Source organism: Stegodyphus dumicola, chromosome 2, assembly GCF_044657685.1.
Source record: "Stegodyphus dumicola isolate Sdum_Otavi_A_Nest chromosome 2, ASM4465768v1".
NCBI classification, from domain to species: Eukaryota; Metazoa; Arthropoda; class Arachnida; order Araneae; family Eresidae; genus Stegodyphus; species Stegodyphus dumicola.
The window spans coordinates 55523823-55543524 of record NC_140769.1 but is presented as its reverse complement, the minus strand read 5'-3'; the positions used below and the strand labels follow the sequence as shown (position 1 = coordinate 55543524).

The window sequence follows — 19702 nt, the reverse complement described above, 5'->3', positions numbered from 1 at the left end:
TGCCATGTTTTAATAAAGTTCATCGTAACAACCCTTTGTAATTGCATACAAACTTGAATTTAACTAAAATGTTATATTTAAAACTGATATACGTACAATAAAAAAAAAAAAAAATTATATGTGAGGATGCAACTTGCTTGGCATAGTAATGTTCAGCCAAGTATTTGTTAAACTAATTCCTAGAAAAATAAATTTATTGGTTTGTTGTGTTGTGCATGTTAAACTATACAACCTTTCCTTAATAATTATGATTTTTGTGCTATTTTAATTATTGTAAGGCATATGCCAGAAACAAAATAATACAAATGTAAAGCGTGACGGGAAGTCTTCAAAAAATGGTCTGGCAAGGAACGTGTTAATGGCAAACTTTTATTAATTTTTCAAAATAACATTTGCATTTTTGATGAATGAACGTCTTTTAAATAATAGCCTCATCATAACCTTTTTTTATACTTTCCTTAAGAGCATTTGTCTTTCTATAAAATGCCTAGGTATTCTATACAATGCCTAGGGAAAGTATGTAATAATTCTCATATTCCATACTTTGCCTAAAATGGTCCGGCATTATATACAATACCTAGGCATTCTATAGAATATCGCGTTTCATACATATATAACAGAAAAAAAAAAAAATACAAAATATGTATGTTCATGAAAAAAGAAAACTGGAATAGTTTTTGTTCAATCTTTATTCATATAAAATTTTCTGCTAATATGAATTCAAATGCAATTTTACTTCTATTGCACATCTTCAGGATTTGAGAATTCTGAATTTAAAAAGGTTGCACTCAAACTATTACCCCTTTTCAAATGCAGTACTGCATATCACTTTTCGAAGAATTTCAACACTGATAGTAAACAATAGTTTTTGTTTTCCATTTTTCCAACTGTTAAGAAAATAATATCCATTAAAAAACATCAAAAAGTTAGAATGCATAATAATCCATTCAAAAAATTAATTCAAATAAAATTAGTATTTCTTAATTTAAAAAAATTTTTCTCCTAATAATACAAATTTCAGCATTTTATATGCAGTATAGTATAGAAACAATGTTATTACTAAATATCAAAAGACTTACAAAAATCAATATACCATCTCCCCAATACAACATTGTCAACTTTGGTTAATTTCTTTTAAAATTAAAATACCTCAATATCCTTTTTTAATTTCATTCACTATCTGAATTAAAATACTGAAGAAGCTAAATAAAATTTTGCAAGGTCATATAAGAAAAAAATCTACAAAAGTTATAAGCATATAAAAATATTTGGTTATAACAATACAAAGAACATTTTCCTTCAGTTTAGCAGACTTCATTTCAATTTTTTTAAGGAATGTTAAGAGTGTACATTATAAACTTGTAATGTCACTAAAACACATGAATAGTTTATACCCAAGAACATAATTTTACATTTAAAAAATAAATAATAATAAATAAACCCCTTTTTCCCAGTGTAACATGTATTATCTGTAATGAATAACAAACTACAGAATAGAACACAAATATTGATGAATCACATATATTTATATCCAATTATTTACAAAAAATAGCTGGCTACATTGTAAAAATAAAACTAGATTGCAAAACAGATTAGTATTTACAAATGTATTTTACAGTTAGATCAACCTCTATCAGCTCAAATATGCAAACTAGACGAATATATTTTATACAATCATTAACAGCAAATGTAGAAAAACAGACAGTTTAAAAGGAACCTTTATAAAATTTAATTTAGCACATTGTTAATATATTTACATAAAAAAAGAAGTTATCAAATTTGAAATTAAATCTGAGCTAGTAATGAGAAATCAGACATTTAATTAAAAACATTATGATACTGCAATATTACTAGAATTAAGATGTTTACTGATGCAATTTAAGATGTGTAAAAAAAAGTCTATATAGGCCAAGTTTTACTTTTATGTTTGCAACGTAGATATAAAAATGCCGTAAAAATATTTCTTGGTTGAATATACAGATGTCTATTAAAATGATCAGAGGCACAGTAAAGACCCAATGTAAAGAGGAGGAAAATTTTAGTTTCAAGACAACTAAAATTCACTTAATCCACAAATCTTAAGACACCTTGAAAAATGCTACTCGTAACCACCTCCTTACTAAATACATTATGGTAATGTTCACAATACTGGATGCAAAATAGTTTGAAACAGTCTCGGTTTGCATAGCCATGAACTGCTGCATTTTAACTGTAGAAAAGATGAACTTCATACAAGCCATTTATCCTTGATGATTTAATGCATACCACAACAGCATATGAAGGTGCATTGAAAGACATGTCCAGATACCTACAAAATTAGATTATATAAGTTTAAAATAAAAATCTTAAGCATAAAAGAACAATTTCTCTTAGGCTGTGTTCAGACGACGTAGTCATAAGGGCATAAAATACAGGAATTCCGTTCACACTTGCGAGAACGGGGTGTACGCCGTGACCAACGAGAGAAGCTAAATTTGCACATGCGTGGATGTGTCTACAACTTTCCTGCGCTGTTCTCCTGCTCGATTGATTTCCCACATTCGCTCTGCTTGTTTTGTGAAAGCAAAATCTTCTGTAGAACGCCGCTTCATTTTAGCTTCGCTCTGATTGGTTGACGCTTATCCCAAACTCGGCGTAAAGTTAAAAACTTTGAACCCTATGCTACGAGCCCTAAATCAGATTTTGTGACGTTGCACAGACTGGTTGCCTTGTCAACGGAGCTCGGCTTTAACCACTTATGCCCCCGTCTGAACGAAGCTTTACACTTTAAATAAAAAGCAATAATTTTATTACTTCATAAAAATTTATTCTTAGGCATTATATTAGAAATGACACTGAAAATGATATACAACATCTACATTTTAATTAAAAATGGCAATCTAAGTTCTTCCTACTCAAAAAATAAGATGCTCTACATAAATATATAAACTCTCAACAAGAGTTTATTTATAAATTAAATCTTACTTCATGTGAAGTTTCTTGAGCTGTAAAAACGAGGTCATGAACAGGCACAACTTTTATTTTTTATTTATTTTCATCTCTTACTTGGGATTAGACATACTTTTACTTAGGGTAAGTAGCTTACCTTTACTTAGGTAGAGCCGTGGGAAAAGTTCAGTTGAAAAAGCTGCCGTGATTCGTAAAAGTTTGGGAACACTGAGAGAGAGTAATGAGATTTGCTTTCTGTAGAACAAACTTGGCGATGTTCAGTTTATATGATGTTGAGGTTGTTCAGCCACCAAAACTCGCATTTGGAGCTCTTAGCAAATTATTATTGTGTTAGTGTTTATCTGGAAGGATCTTGAAAGCTTATACATTTCCACTCATTCCATTTGGATCTACTTCAAAATTCTCTGTAAAAACACAGAATGGAGCGTACTGACACTTTCCAGTTTCTATGTCATCGACAGCATTCAATCACATAATGATTGCATGCATGTAATACTTCTTCCATGTCTCTACTTCAGCATGATGCCACTTAAAACAAAATGCAAAACCAACACCTTCAAAAACGTTTTACAAATAGATTTTCTACAACATTAACACCCAATCACTTCACCATGTTGAAAGCCATTTAGTTCACATTTTTCTCCCACTTTCCATTTTACGCTTAGCAACAATTATAAACTAGCTTTTATTTTTCAAGAAATATCTGATCATGCACTATGACATCAACAATGGATTATATCGTCTCTCAATGCTCTTGGAATATTATATACAGTCAAAAGTCGTTAATCCGGACTCGTCAGGACTTCGGCGATTCCAGATTATCGATTTTTACAGATTATAGATCATGAGTTTAAATCTCGTAAGATGGCATGAAGAAATTCTAAAATTAAAAATATGAAACTGTAATTTATGAAATAAAAAACAATTATGATCTAAAGGGTATCAAAATTTACAAAAAAAAAAAAAAAAAAAAAAAAAAGCTTAATATTTATTTGTTTACTTTATTAAACATTTCTTTCAATGTAAGTTGTTTAAGTTGCTTCGTTTTATGTGATAATACTTTCTCTTTAATTCTATAAACAGACATAATTTCTTGTTCAGTTACAAAGTTCCGCTGTTCAAGTCCCGTTAATTGCTGTGCCGAGAATACCGACTAACTTGTCAATCGAAATTTTTTCGTTTTCACTAACCTCTCTGTCACATTCTTCATGTCTTTCCATTTTTTGCAGCAATTCCACTTTTTGTTTGTTTGACATCGAAACATACTTTCGTTTTGTAGATCCTTTGGAAGTTCCAGCATCGGAGACATAATCGAAAGTTCAAGTTTACTTTTATAAAAATTGCTCTTACAGTCTGCAAAAAATAATAAGCGGGATCCAATTCGAAGATTAAGGAACAATGCAATAATTAACATTAACTGAAATAGATAATTAGATAATTTTAGCTTACACCGTCCGTTATACATTAAACGCGCAGGCGAAAACGTATTTTGCACTTGCGCACACGCATATGCGCAGTAGTCAAGGTCTTACGCGCACGCGTAAAACGCCTGTGCGCATGTGCCAACGCGGCGCATGCGCAGAAAGTTTTTAGCTTTGAGGTCCGGATTATGGGTGTCCGAATTAACGACTTTTGACTGTAGTATACTTATTTATGAGAAAGGAAATAAGGATATTAAAAAAAAAATTATCTATTACAAAGGATTACAAGAAGCATTCACTCATATGAGATAAATATCCAAAATGACTGGGTTTTCTATGGCCCCCTACCAGTGGCTGGCAGTAAATACTAATAATAGTACTAATAGTTCATTCTGCAATTCAAGACTACTAATGAACTAATATGATGTACTACTAATGTACTGCATGCAAGACTAGGCAAATGGCTGGTTGCATGGTTGGTTTTCCCCATGTGTAACATAACTACAAATCAGCTTCAAAGTCCTCCACAAAGGCATCCCTTCCCTTAGACAAATAGCCTTCATGTACATTGCCATATTCAATCAACCACTTTTTATGCAACTTCCCTTCATTTCAATGAACTTTAATCAGGCATAAACTGCCACAGCCCTAAAACCCTTCATAAGTGAATGTTTTTAAGACATATTCCTACATTATTATTACTGTAATGGAAACATGCAAGTGTTGTCTCACTCACTAAAACAAAAAGAGAGTCATTTAGAGAAAGATGCGGTGAATATGGTTAGTGGCAGAAGTTAACATATACATTTCTGAATTTCATATTCATCATTTTTTCCAAACACTGCCATATAAAAATAACAATTTGCTGCTGAGTTTGCAGTATCACTTTTTTCTTTACAGCCTGTCAGAGTCATCAAATCAACATAATAAAAATCTACTACCATGATGCTTTATGACAAACATGAAATGAATAGCAAACTATCTTCACCCCCCCCCCAAAAAAAAAAATTTGCAAAATTTTCTTACAAGACTTCTAGATTCTATACTTACATGACCAGAAATCCCTATGCACTTCCACACCATACTCTTATCTAACTCGCATATCAAATTAACATCTCATCTTCTGTCACTAACAATAAAGCATTCCCATATCAAGTGCTTACTTTCAATAACCCCTGCTTTACATATTTTCCCCCTACTCAACAATGCCTATTTTGAGTGCTACTTGAGAGATTGCCCCATATTTTCCATTACAGCTCAATCAGTTTACCCCATATTTTTCTTTCTCTGTCATATCCAAACTGCAACCTGGTCTAAGGTTATCAAGTGACACCTTCCTATGTCTGAACTTAGCACTTCACCTTCTGATGATGGTATAAGAAGTGAAGTATCACTCTATATTGCAAATACATATTTTAAATATTTGCCATTTCTATTCTACTATTAAACTTCAATTGTCGAATAAACTTTGTTAGGAAAGCCTTTGAATATTGAAAATACTAATCTTTTATATTCTCACAAATATCAACTTATAATTAAAAGGGTCACTGTACTTGTTATAATACTCTAAAACCATGGTCTTCAAACTTTGTCAGCTCATGGAACCCTTAAAAGAATAAAAATTTTTCGACGAACTCCATCTCACCCTCAGAAGAATATATTTTAAAATAATATTTAAAGTAGATCAGTATGTGATAGGTACTTTATATAAATATAATTAATGAAAAGTATTTTTTTAATTTTAACATAAATTAATGTAATTAACTCATTAATAACATTTACTTGTCTACAGATATCTCCAACCCTTTCATTATGTTTAGTGATAAAGGTATGCTTGCATTTTTTTACACAAACTATCCAAGTCTAGCTTTGCTGAATTTTATCTGCAATCAGATTTCATGATTTGTTTTTTATATTTCATTTTTGTTGCCACATGCATTGAGAACAATTTTTCACTTAAATTATTTCAAACAGCATTCAAATATTTATTGCTGTGTGAGAAACTTTTAGGTATTATGCCTGAATCTAAAACAAGAACTTTAAGAGCTGCTCTTGCTTTAGATGTCTAATCTGTTGATATGTTGTTTCCTTTCCTTCACTGGCACACCTTTTGATTTATCGTAGAGCTAAAATGGATTTTTAATCAAGTCATACTAAGATTTTTATTCTAGGAAATATTCTGTTAAATGTTTTCGTCAACTAAAAAAGGTGATGCATTAGATCAATTTTAACACTATCGTTTAAATTCAATTCATTTTCCATAAAAAAACTTAGTTTTGCAAAGGATTGCATGTCATTCTATTTGCATATGATGACGACCACATGCTAAGTTTTTAAACTAATCTGTAATTAAATGTACCTTTATAATTTTTACTTAACAATCATCAGTCAACTAACATGAGTGTATAACAATTTCCTTTTCGGTTTTTTATTTTGACTCGGGGAACCTGGGCTTTGAATGTTGGAACCTCAGGGTTCCACGGAATACAGTTTGAAAATCACTGTTCTAAAAAGATTACCGTCCCAAAAACTTTATGTTATAATTAGGCTTAGAACATACAGACAGCTCATCACAGAATTTGAATAATTCACAATTACAATATAAATCAGAAAGAGGTTTTTTTTTTTTTTTTTTATAATTTTCATTAAAAGAAGAAAACGATTCTCAGAAACAGTTGAAAACCATAAACTGCAGAAAACAGTAAGGTCAAAAATATCCTAAAACAGAAACAGACATGAGTGATTTTTGACACTTTTAAATGTGTAGTGGGCAAATCCAGTAATTGCTCATATTAAATAAAATAATAATTTATATATGTTATTGATTTGAAGAAACTTAGAAGAGAAAGAATGGAAGTAATTAACTAGAATAAGAATATTTGTGCAATGAGACACTACTTTCATACCCGCTTCACCTAAAAATATTTCTAGTTTAGGTTTTTTTCATCAATTTAAATCCAGTTTAATTTATCTTCAGTGGTCAAATAGTTTTTCTCTGCTTCTTGATCACTGACAAGAAAATAATATAGAAGGTGGCATTTTTTCATCGGAAATACATTATTTTACTGTCAGTAATAACACTCACTATCTGAGTGTTCATCATTACTACACAAATAATCTTGATAACTTATCAGAAATTACATAACTTTTATCAACCGATTCCTCATGGCAAGTTGAAAATGACATGAAAAATTGCAAATTTTGAAATTAAATATACCAGGCCTTTTTTGTTGTAAGGGAGTGAAACTTCTTTTACTTTCTTTTTCAGAGCGAGTGTAAAACTTTCCCAATTATGAGTATAGGAACTGGGAGACTGCATTAAAAGTTAGATTTCGTAATTCCCCCCCCCTTTTTTTAAATTTGACACAGACCAAACATGAATATTTTCATCACTTAAAAAACATTTTTGTAATAGAAAGTAGATGATTACAGCCAGTGATTGTAAAAATAAGGGATGGGTAAGGAGGAACAAATATACTTTTGGTATTTCCGATAAAAAAGGGTGACTCCCAACTAGATGTTAAGGCAGTCCCATTATACTTCAACATTTTACAACATCGCCGCAGGAGTCATCATTCAAGTTATCATGTGTTGATGAAAACAAAATATAATAATGATTTGGCAGGTTAGCATCAAGGGTATAAAATATTAGTTGGTATAAGATCAATGATGTTTCTATATAGAATGTTTTAGTTTGGCCAAACAGATACGCAGCTACAGAGTCTTATTGAATAAAAAACTACCTTATTGAATAAAAAACTACCTTATTGAATAAAAAATCATTTTAGCATAAATTATTGATTACACAAATTTACGCTAAAATGATTTTTTTATTCAATAAGGTATTTTATCCAATGCTGAAGTGAGTTTAAGAATCCGGACTTTCTGCAAGTTTTATTATGAGGAGAAAAAATCAAATGTGCTTGATAAAAAGCATACCCCCCCCCAAAAAAATTGGTTAGTGGTTGCTTTAAGGTCCGGATTTTAGATTATTCCGGATATTGGATGTCCGGATCTCGGACTTTTTACTGTACTGCTAGAATCTACATCAGATGAGGATGATATTTCATATACCCAAAACTTGGATTTTGCAAAAGAAAATAAAAGAAAAATATGCCCAAAGAATATATAAAGCCAAAAGAAATGCTAAACAAACAAAACAAAATTGAACAAAATTGTTACTACTTGAAAAAATGTACAGAACATAATAATGAAGCAAAACGCAAAACACTTTTTTTATCAATTTCGGAACATGGCCAATTTTGATAAGGAAAACATATTTCTCAATGGAAGTGTTTATAGATGTACTGTGAAAAGGTCAGGACCAAGAAATTATTTGGGAGCATCCAGGACTTGTGTTTATAAATTTCACTTTTTCACTTGGGCAATCCATGTGGAAACATTTTAGTATGTAAGAATTTTTTTAAAGATACATATAATATATCTGTCAGACAGATTGATCATGTCTTAAAAGCAAACGATATTCCAAAAGACATGGGATATTCCAAAAGACATGCATGGGTGAATGGATGACTCTTGCAGAAAAACTGGTGAACAATCGATAAAAACTGTGACAGAACACATAAGAAGTTTTCTGGCATTTTTCAATCACTGCAAAGTCAGTTTCTGGCATTTGAAAGTCAATGCCAAAGTCCAGTATGAAAATATTTGAACTCTGAATTAAACTTAAAAAAAAAAAAAAAAAAAAAAAAAACTTAATTTATACTTAGAAAATTAAAAAATGTGAGGAAAATAATGCAACTTCATTTAATGAATGGAAATACATGAAAATCTTTATAAAAGATTTCCAATTTCATCAGTTACACAAAGACATGTATGAAAGATGGGATTTTTTTTAATGTGAAAATTCAGACAACAAACGAAGGAAAAAAGTGACTATTATACAAAGACATGATGTTCACCTAAAAAATGCTGAATAACAAGAAAAGCTTTACAAGAAGATGAAAATTCTAGCATCAGAAAATCCAGATAGATACTTCGCCTTTTCTTTTGATTTACAGAAAGCCTTACCATATCTGAAACTATATGTTTAGCTTGCATATTATAAGCAAAATATGTATGTTTTTAATGAGGTATTTCATAATTTCCATGCCAGTAAAGTTTTTATGTATGTATGGGATGAAATTACTGCTTCTAGGGGATTGCAGGAAATAGTATTTTGCTATTGAAACATAAAATGTAACAACTCAAAATCATGTTACAGCATACAGTAATATAAGCATTGGACAAAATCGAAATATACAAATGGCTTTGATTTAGTTAAGAGTTATGCAGTCCTTGGATAATAACACATTAATCATCGATCATAAATTTTTACTTTCCGGTCATTTGTATCTACCACATGATGCAGATTTTGGTATTATAGAAATGGCATTACGAAAATAGAATTTCTTGTAGACTCCTGAGGATTATTATGAGATTATAAAACAATGTTGATAAAATAATAATTTGTGCAAAATAAAATGTAAAAATTTCATTTCAACAAAATATCTCGAAAGGGCAATTTAAAAAAGGAATACTGAAGGAGAAAAGTAAACTGGCTGAAAATACGTTGGATAAGGTTAAAGTGCAGAACATACTATTTTATATAAAGCATCAATATATTTAAGAATGTGTCCACGAAGCGGTCGAAGGAGACCGCCAAAATTTGGAAGAATTACACTAATGCCTTTGTATAAAGATGCTCGACCCATCACGTAGAAAAAAAATAAGGATGTGATGCAGTTAGTGCCTTATATCATGAATATTTCAAAAAACTTCCACATAATGAGCCTAAATTAAAAACAATATCTACATTCAAACTCACAATAATTATAAACTTATCATTAAATAGTTTAACAATAAGTAAATCTTTTTAATGCCAAGAATAAAAACAATATGCAATTTTTGTTATTTTTTATAAACAAAATCGAACTTAACACACTATATTTCAAGTAAAATTAAAATTTTGATTACTGAAATTAAATTTTTACAATTCAATAATTACAAAAGTAGTGCAAGTCTATTTACGACCCAGAAAGAATATATTACTTAAGTTCAAGTAAAACTCATTTATATAATCAAATTATATGTTTCTAAATGCATTGAAACATTGCCAAACTTAGTACAATTTATATATTTTTTTAATTGACTAAAATGCTAGCCTTTAAATATCTCTAAAGAAGAAAAAATGGACTTGACCACTTTCAAAATAAACAGTTGCATTTATTTCAAACATCTTGATGATCAAATGCTTTAAATGAATAAAAATGTGTTCTAAAAAGAAGCCAAAATGAGATATATGTTTGTGTTCTTATATCTAGGATAATTTAAAACTATCTGTAGATTTATAAAATCTATCAAATACACATTCCTTTTGTAGCAATGGGCAAACATTCAGCACAGGAAATGCTTAAAAATTAAAATATAAAGCTTGTTTTTAATGAAGATACAAACCATTTAATAAACATCCCATCACAATTCATCCCTTAGTAAGGTATACCTATTTCTAGATGGGGCAAGCTTCTTAAAGGTTGATTCAGGTGGATTTGTTGAAATTACATTCTGAAATAAAATTTTTAAATAAAAATAATGAGCATTTATCAATAGTATATAACACTTGAAGAATGCACATCCTCAGTTAAACTCAAAAACAGAAAAGTAATTATAAATCTTTAAACAGACTGTGTAGAGTTATCAGTCACTCCACACAACGGGATACCAAACTTACATCCCTATGCCACAACCAAATTAGCTCAATAAAATTACAGTAAGACCATATCTAATTTCTTTTAGACTGCTGGCAAAACCTTAAACACCGCCTTTGTAGAAATGCTAAAAATAAGTTTTTGGACTTTCTCTTGCATTATGTTCAAATATTTTCATACTTACATATCATTCTTATTATAAATTCCCAAAGGCAAATTTTCATTTCCTTTTCAATTATACTCTGCATTTACATTGAAAGGCCAACACATTACAGATAACTCTAATAAAGCACCAATCCACCTTAAGTTTTGATCGCAGCTGATATTTTTCTGGGATTGAATTCAAGGATATTGATAACCAGAAGAATATTGTATGAATTTTCCATGCCAATATAATGCAAGCTACAAGTTCATTTCGATTGGATAGGGTATTTCTAAGCGCTGAAGTTCTTTTTTCATTTCATCACTCAAATGGTGAATAGGGGATTGACTTGGCCGTGAAAGCAAACTGAACTCGGAATCCAGCTCTTCAAACAAATTTAAATTAATTAAGCATGGTGACAAGGTACATTGCCCAGCTGAAAGTTACTATCTACATCAAGAAAAATCGTACAAACGAGTGTATGCAATTGACAATGATTTTGAGGAACGCTCAAATACTGAAATGTGCTTCCAGGTATATCAAGAGATTCCCTGTACTCTAGGAAAATATTCCTCAGACCATAATTTCACTTCCATCTTCTTGAAAAATTGCCATTGGGTACAACATATCTTCAGAATACCAAGTAACTTTTTTACAGTTATTAAGAGTCCTATTTTGATACTCTTAGGCCCACAACAATCATGATTTTCTCTTCTTGAGTTTTAACAATGGTTTTTAACAAAAATACAGGTTGCAGCCTCAACAGGAGAAAATGAACCTTAATACACTGCTTGGCATGATTCTGAAAGTCACTAATTTGGCCCATTTTTGCATAACCCAAAAGGCTACAACTCCAGAAGACACTGCATGAAAATGGGCACCAAATGGCCACATATTGAAGGAAGTATAGATTTTTTCTTCTCAATTTTTGGCCTACCTTTCTCCATTGCCAGCTACAGCTTAATAATTACTGACAGCAACAACAAAATATAAAAAAATCACTTATTACTTTTGAATACTTTGCAATCCTTAGAATATCACAAATGCTCATTTGACTAATTAAACCAACCACAAGTTTCTCTGCATACTCCTACAAACATCATGCAGACTCACACTTTCTTGCTTTGGGAAATACCATTCAAATCCATCAGTTTGTCCTTTTCTTTCACACCAGTGCATTCTGTTCCTCCATTACATATATTAAGACACAATCAAATGCATTTTCATACACAGATTTAATACATCTTTCTTCCTTTGCATCTCCAAAACTATAAAAAAAATTTCAGTCACCTCTTTCATAGCCATAACCTTTTCTATACCATGCTTTAGGGTTTAGAAGATCCACAGAAAATATAAAAGAAAAATACAACAAGTTCTGACTGTTTTGTGAGCAATTATTAAGAATGGTGATCATTGAAGATCATTGGTGAAATTCAAATCAAACTGCTACACTGTTTAAATACGTAGCATATTCGGAAACTAAGTACCGTTTCATTCTAGTGTCGTCGCAGCGCTGTGGTAGGCACCCCGCGCATGCGCACTAGTCTTTCTTGTTCACTGACTTTCAATTGTCACCATTTTGGTTGCTCTATGTTGTGTTTTCAGTTTGCTGTGTACATTCAAAATGTTTAAGACAATTAGTTCTCCCGCTGACTGCAAGATTCGTGCCGTGATTAAATTTTTGAATGCGAGGAATGTTAAACCGGCCGAAATTTATCGTCAAGTGACAGAAGTTTACAGTGAATATGCGATAAGTGATGGAATGGTGAGAAAGTGGATAAGAATGTTTAATGCAGGTCGAACAAATGTCCACGCCGAGGCTCGGAGTGGTCGGCCTTCTGTTGTCACCGATGATTTGGTAAGGAAAGTTGATGAAGCAATTCATGTGAACAGACGCTTCACAATGAAAACTCTTTCAGAGGCATTTCCACAAATTTCACGTACTGTTTTGTTCGAAATTGTGTCTGACCGCTTGAATTATCGCAAACTGTGTTCCCGATGGTTTCCAAAAATCCTCACTGATGTTCACAAAACAAAGCGACTTGGTAGTGCCCTGACATTTCTCACACGGTACAGTGCGGGAGAAAACTTTTTAAACCAAATTGTGACAGGTGATGAAACTTGGGTGTGTCATTTCACACCAGAATCGAAACAACAATCGATGGAGTGGAGACACTCATTCTCCGAAAAAACAAAAGTTCAAAGTGACAATGTCATCACAAAAAAATCATGTGCACTGTCTTCTGGGATAGGAAAGGCGTTTTGCTTACTGAATTTCTTCCCAGAGGTGAAACCATTAATGTGGCACGATATTGTAAGACTTTAACAAAATTAAGGTGTGCCATTCAAAACAAACGAAGAGGAATGCTCAGTAAAGGAATTGTGTTGCTCCATGACAATGCTCAGCCCCATACTGCTGGTGTCACTCAATCGTTAATTCGACAGTTTCATTGGGAGCAGTTCGATCACCCGCCGTACAGCCCGGACTTGGCGCCATCTGACTATCACTTGTTCTTGCACGTAAAGCACGAGCTTGGTGGCAAGCGCTTTGGATCTGACGATGACACGAAAAATGCTGTGGAGTCGTGGTTATCGAAACTGGCGGGAAGTTTCTTTGACGATGGTATACAAAAACTGGTCACCCGCTATGACAAGTGTTTGATCATTGGCGGAAACTATGTTGAAAAATAGTTTAAGACATGTATTTTCATGTAAAAATAAAATTGGATTCGAAAAAATTGTTTTACTATTTTTTTTTTTTTTTTTTAAACGGTACTTAGTTTCTGAATACGCCACGTATCTTTACTTCTCAAACGGCCAAAAAAACTTATCAATCATTATTTAAGCCATAGCATTAGCATACTTAAATTCTTAACGGCTTCGATACTTTTGCATTATCCACTCAGCAGCAAAGAAAATCACCGGCAAAGCCCTACGTCGCAATGAAAATGCATTTTATCGTCTTTTATCCACCAATGGTTGCGTGAGCATTGTGCCAAGACGTAATGGGCACCGTCTGGGAATTTCCATGAAGCAAACTATCAAATTGTATGAAAATTTAGTGTTAAAGATTGCCAGCAAAGCGTTCGAATATGAGTAGGAATTTGGTTTGAGAATAACTGAATATTGTTTATAACAGCTGCTCACTTTATTCATTGTTGAATATACATCTGACAAGTTTTGTCATTCTTATAGTTCTCAATATGTGTCCAGCTACTGACTGAGGCAATTTATCTGAAAGAAATATGCAAGTCTATTAAGAAAAAAGCAAAATGTCAAAAAATTGATTTTTTTCGAATAAAAGCAGTATTCTGATCCTTTTTTGAAGTCAATATGTACATGGAGAGCAGTGCCAAGTTGCTTTGCAATGTCGAGATACCTGCATATTTTTTTTTCTTTTTTTTTAGGTTGATGTGTACAAAAGAGAACAGCACTTTTGCGTGTGATGTGTACATAAGAGAACAGCAACTGGTTTCCTTTGGAATGCAGATAATTCTGCAATTCTCTAAAAATTTTTTTAAGTTAAAATAAATCCATGTGTATATATAGAGAGCAGAGCTGCAATTTGCTCTGCAGTACAAAGGAATTCTGTAATTCTCTGTTTTCTCCCCCCCCCCAAGTTAAAACAGGTTGTTGCATACACACACCAAGAAAATAGAAAATTAAGAATTTTATTGTGGATGTTCGTTACGTTTCTAATTTAGATGAAAATTTGTTCCTCTTTTATCAAATTTTGAGGGCTTCATTATCGATATTTGTTTTATGTAATTTTTATTGTTTCATTATGGGTGTTTCTTGCATTTTTAATTTCACTAATTCATTGATATTTTATGAAATTTTCAGCACACTGACATTTTTTTTAAATGGCTTCTATACTTTACATGTTAGGTTGGTGAAAAAATAGTCACCAACAACTGGCAACTTTGTGGAAGCCCTGGGATCATACTGCAAAAATACCACCCCTTCTCTTTCCAGCTCTCTGCAACTGATAAAAAATTTAACAATCACTGATCAAATTCCCAAACTCAAATTATTTTAAGCATGATAGCCCTCCAGTTTTCTCCAACACTACGAGCTTCAGATCTTCCATTACTTTGAAATATGCAGACTGCCAGTGCTGGCATGCTTATCTCTCAAAAAAATTTCATTATCAAGCAGTGAGTTAACAAACATTCCATTTTGCAAAGATACATACATACATATAACAGCACAATGGTTCATGTCAATTTCACATACTGATAATGATGTCAGCACAACTGTTGGAAGTTGACAATATCAACTGTGACATTGGCACAATCATAAGCTTAGATCTTTCATTTTTGCTAAGCTGGAGCAGCCATGAGCTGGGCTTTACCACATCAATTTTTAATCACACATGTAATTTTGTAATAGAAGGCAGAAATGAGTAATAATTACGGAAAATTCTTAACAGCTGGCATCTCTAAAAATTTGTTTCATTTCTTGCAACAAATATAGGTTTCTAAAATGTATGAAATTTATTTGTTCCCATATTTTCAACAAGACAATTTATATATGCTACAGACACATTTCTAAATGTTTATGACAAAGGCAAGTGTAGTTTATAAAGAATAGCATTTAATTGCATTTTGCACAGAAAACATAAAAGTATATATTTTAGCATTTTTCATTATTTTAACCATTTTTTAATAAAATCTGACACTTAAAATTATTTCATTCACTGCAAAAATTGCTACTATGGCAATATATAACAATAGTGCGAAAAATTCATCAATACAGAAAAGAAATTGGGTGCAAACTTTACATTGTTAACAACAGCCTATGAGTTAGAAAAATATGAGAAAGAAAAAATTAACTACTGCCACTATTCATTGCCTGAAGTCAACTTAAGGCCTTAGCAAAAGTAACAATGTTAAAAGCAACATTTCCTGTATGTAGTGTGATAAGTTAGCATAAAGCAAGAAGAAACAGAAGATTAATATGGACAAGGATGTCTCGAGAACATAAGATGAATATTATTATTTGACTTTTGAATACCTTTTCAATAGTTGTTAAGTTGAATTAATTGTTTTAAAAATAATATTGATATGTTGGCATTGTTTCAAACGCAGACTCAAGAGCCACGTATTGCTCTCGCATGTAAAATGTAGAGATATTTGAATTTGTTTGAAAAAGAAAAGGAAGATAGATTTTTCTCTTGTTGATAGTATGTAGCCTTTGATTTTGGGCATTCAATAAAATTTTCATGCAGTGTTCCATCATTAAAGTTTTCATTGGAATTCAACACCACACCGATGAAGCATTAACACCACACCACACCAAAGCAGTAAATATTAAAAATTGGTGGCAGCAGTGGGATGTTCCTGAGAGTAAATTTAGGAATGGACTTTTTTGCCTGTGAACTTGAGTTAACATCGTGCGTTGATTTCCCTGCGTCTCGTTGTGTGAGTGTTCTGGATCGTCAAATGGATGTTTCAGAAAAGGCAGTATTGTAAAGGACTTTATGCGAGCAGTCAAGACTTTCTTCTCTGCACAAAAATGATCTAATTTTGGGTGCAAGGACAGTTCGCGTAGTGAAGCCTTTTCCGAAAGTGATAGTGTGTCAGAAGGGAACGCCGGAGGAAGCGTGATCTAGTGCCGCAAAATAGTGAAATTTCCCAGAAGAGTTGGAGTATCCAAGTTAGTGCCAGGTAAGTCATCAAAGGCAGCTTCAAATTAGTAAGTATCATTTTTTTGATTTTGGAGACGTTATGCCAGTTATTCGAGACTAGATTTATTTTTGGTATAGCTATGTTATTGGGGATCAAAAGTTTTCTGGTGGTTACTGAAAGTTATTCTTGTGGTTACTTTTGATAATTGGAATTTAATTGTTTATTCTATTGGTTTAGTAACTGTTTAAATTTTATGAAGTATTGTAACCGTATGCTTTAGAAAAATTTAGTTTTTAAATCAGTCCAGAGTTAGAGGACAATATTTATATAGTTGAGATAGAGGAAGAAAAGGCTGCCTCTTAATTAGCATTTTTTATATATGTTTTGTACATAGGCTTAGGTATTATCATTTAGTGCTGTAAGGCAATTAGTGTATTTTTCTTCAATTTTCCACAATGAGTGAGTTTACGAGGAAATTTACTAAAGCTTTGCTATTCGAGTTAGCGGAGGAGTTTGATACAAACGTGTCTCAGGCAAATAGGCTAAGAGAAATTAGGCAGGCTATTCTAAATGCCTAGGGCTATGAAGAAGAAGCGGCAAAAGAATATGCAGCAAGAATTTGGGCTGTGGCTGAGCAGAAAAAAGCAGAAGAAATAGCCGAACAAGAGAGAGCAGAACACGAACGTGAACAAGAGAGAGCAGAACATGAATGTGAACAAGAGAGAGCAGAGCGAGAACGTGAACAAGAGAGAACTGAACGGGAGCGAGTTTTTTAATTGGAAAAGTTAAAACTGATGAATGTGGTTGAGCCTAATAGCCTAGCTTCCATGGTTTCAACAGTTGAACAATCTAGAGAAAAAAAGGTTAATTTGAAAGATCTAGTACCGCGTTTTGAACAGAGTAATATAGATATTTCATTATTCTTTATGCTATTTGAGAAACAAGCTCAAAAAGAGAACGTTAAGGAGATTAATTGCGTCTTGCAATTAATTCCTTCATTACCTCAGGATGTAGCCCAGTTAACAGTGAAAGAACCAGCAGATAAAAGGGATGATTATCAGCATGTTAAGAAATTACTCATGCATAGAATTCAAGCTTAGTTCTTGGACACTAAAAACAAAATTTGAAGACCATTCTAGAAAAAAATGGAATGTTATGGGTGGATTTAATGTATGAATTGAGAGTGCATTTAGAGAATTGGTTGGATTCAGTGGAAGTTCAAGATTTTGAAAGTCTTAAGGAACTTTTGTTCACCGAGCAAATTAAGCAGCGAGTGCCTCTAGAAATAAGAGAGTACTACTTAGACAATTGGGAAAAATTTAAAACAGCTTCTATTTTAGCAGAGAAATGCGACAGGTACGAGGCTTTGCGAAGAGATACGAGGAAGTTAGAACAGAGAGCGGGATTAAAGACACCATTTCAGAAAGATAGAGAGCGGTATGTAAATTCCAATGGTAGTTATAATCAGAAAAGTAGTGGTCATCAAAGAATTAAATCAGAGGAGCATAGAAAAATGGAGTTTCCTAAAAAAAAGCAAGCTTTCAATGAAGCAGGTTTTGAGAAACAGCGTAAAATAAGATGTTTCCAATGTGGAAAGGACGGACATATTCGATCTAACCGTCCATCGCTGGAAAAGAATAAGGCTAATCTGGTGAATAATCTAGGAACGGAGAGTTTAGGAAAATGTTTTGAGCCATATCTCAAGAAAGCAGTAATTAATGGGATAGAGAGAGAATATCTGAAAGATACTGGAGCTGGAATAGATCTGTGTAATAGTACTTGAATTAATACTAGTGACTTATTAAGGGAAAATGTATGGGTGAAACAGCCTTTGGACACAGAATGTAAATGTTTACCTTTGGCGAAAGTCACCATTGAAGATGATTTTGGTGTGGTCACCACAAAGGCAGCAGTTACTCTGGTACAGTTAGATAAAGAGTACTATTTGTTAGGAAATAAAACTGCACAGTTGATGCAGGAAATTAGGGAACGACCGGTTCTCTTGCATGTTGTGGAGATTCGTAGTCAGGCGCATGCACGCAGGAGTTTAGAGAGAGTGAGTGCAGAAGGCTTAGATTCCAGATCGGCAGAAGAGAAAGATAGAAAGTGAAAGGGTTGTGAATAATGAGCATTTGGAAAAAAGGAAGTTAACCAGTAATACGGATGAGGCCATTAAAGTTTCAGACATCAGTTTAGAAGAAAGGTCTATCCTTGCAGATGTTTCGCCAGCAGCATTCTCGTAAGCACAAAAAACTTGTGCTAGTTTAGTGGCCCTGTTGAAGAAAGGGGAAAGTGAAAACGAAAGAGTTTATAATTGTCAAGGAAAGACTATTAAGAGTGACAGGTTCTAAAAAGGGGTAAGATAAGCTTCAGCTGTGTGTGCCTCCCGTTTTTAGGAAAGGGATCTTGAAGTTATGCCACGAGGAAATTACTGGTCATTTAGGGGTAACAAAAACCGAGGATAGAGTTTTGACATACTATTTCTGGCCTAATTGTTACCAGTAAATTGAAGAATTTGCGAGGATCCAAATATCCAGATGCCATTCCTGTACAGAATTTAAGCTCTAAAAGTGTGATTCAAGCCTTGATACAAATCTTTTCTAGATCAGGTTACCCTAAGGGAATTCAGTGTGATTTGGGTAGATCATTTACCAGTGAACTTACATCTGAGATTTTTAGCAAGTTCGGAATTAATGTGTATCATTCTTCTGTGTGTTACCCTCAAAGCAATTCTGTTGAAAGGTTGCAGTCCACCTTGAACAGGGTATTGAAGGCTTTGTGCTTGGAAAGTGGGAAGGACAGGGAAGAGTGTTTGCCATGTGCTTTGTTCGCCCTCAGAACTGTTAGCCATGA

The 19702-nt window shown here is 32.7% G+C and overlaps 1 protein-coding gene across 1 annotated transcript in view; it reads right to left on the bottom strand.

The window, feature by feature from the left end:
- Positions 1-671: 671 nt before the first annotated feature.
- ERp44 (Endoplasmic reticulum protein 44) overlaps positions 672-19702 on the bottom strand; it is a 72542-nt gene continuing 53511 nt past the window's right edge. Inside the window, exons 12-13 of the mRNA XM_085810670.1 lie at positions 10827-10934; positions 672-2308 (exon numbers count right to left, since the gene is read on the bottom strand). Of these exons, the coding sequence (XP_085666796.1) occupies positions 10845-10934 (90 nt within the window). The 3' untranslated portion in view covers positions 672-2308; positions 10827-10844. The remainder of the gene's footprint in view (positions 2309-10826; positions 10935-19702) is intronic.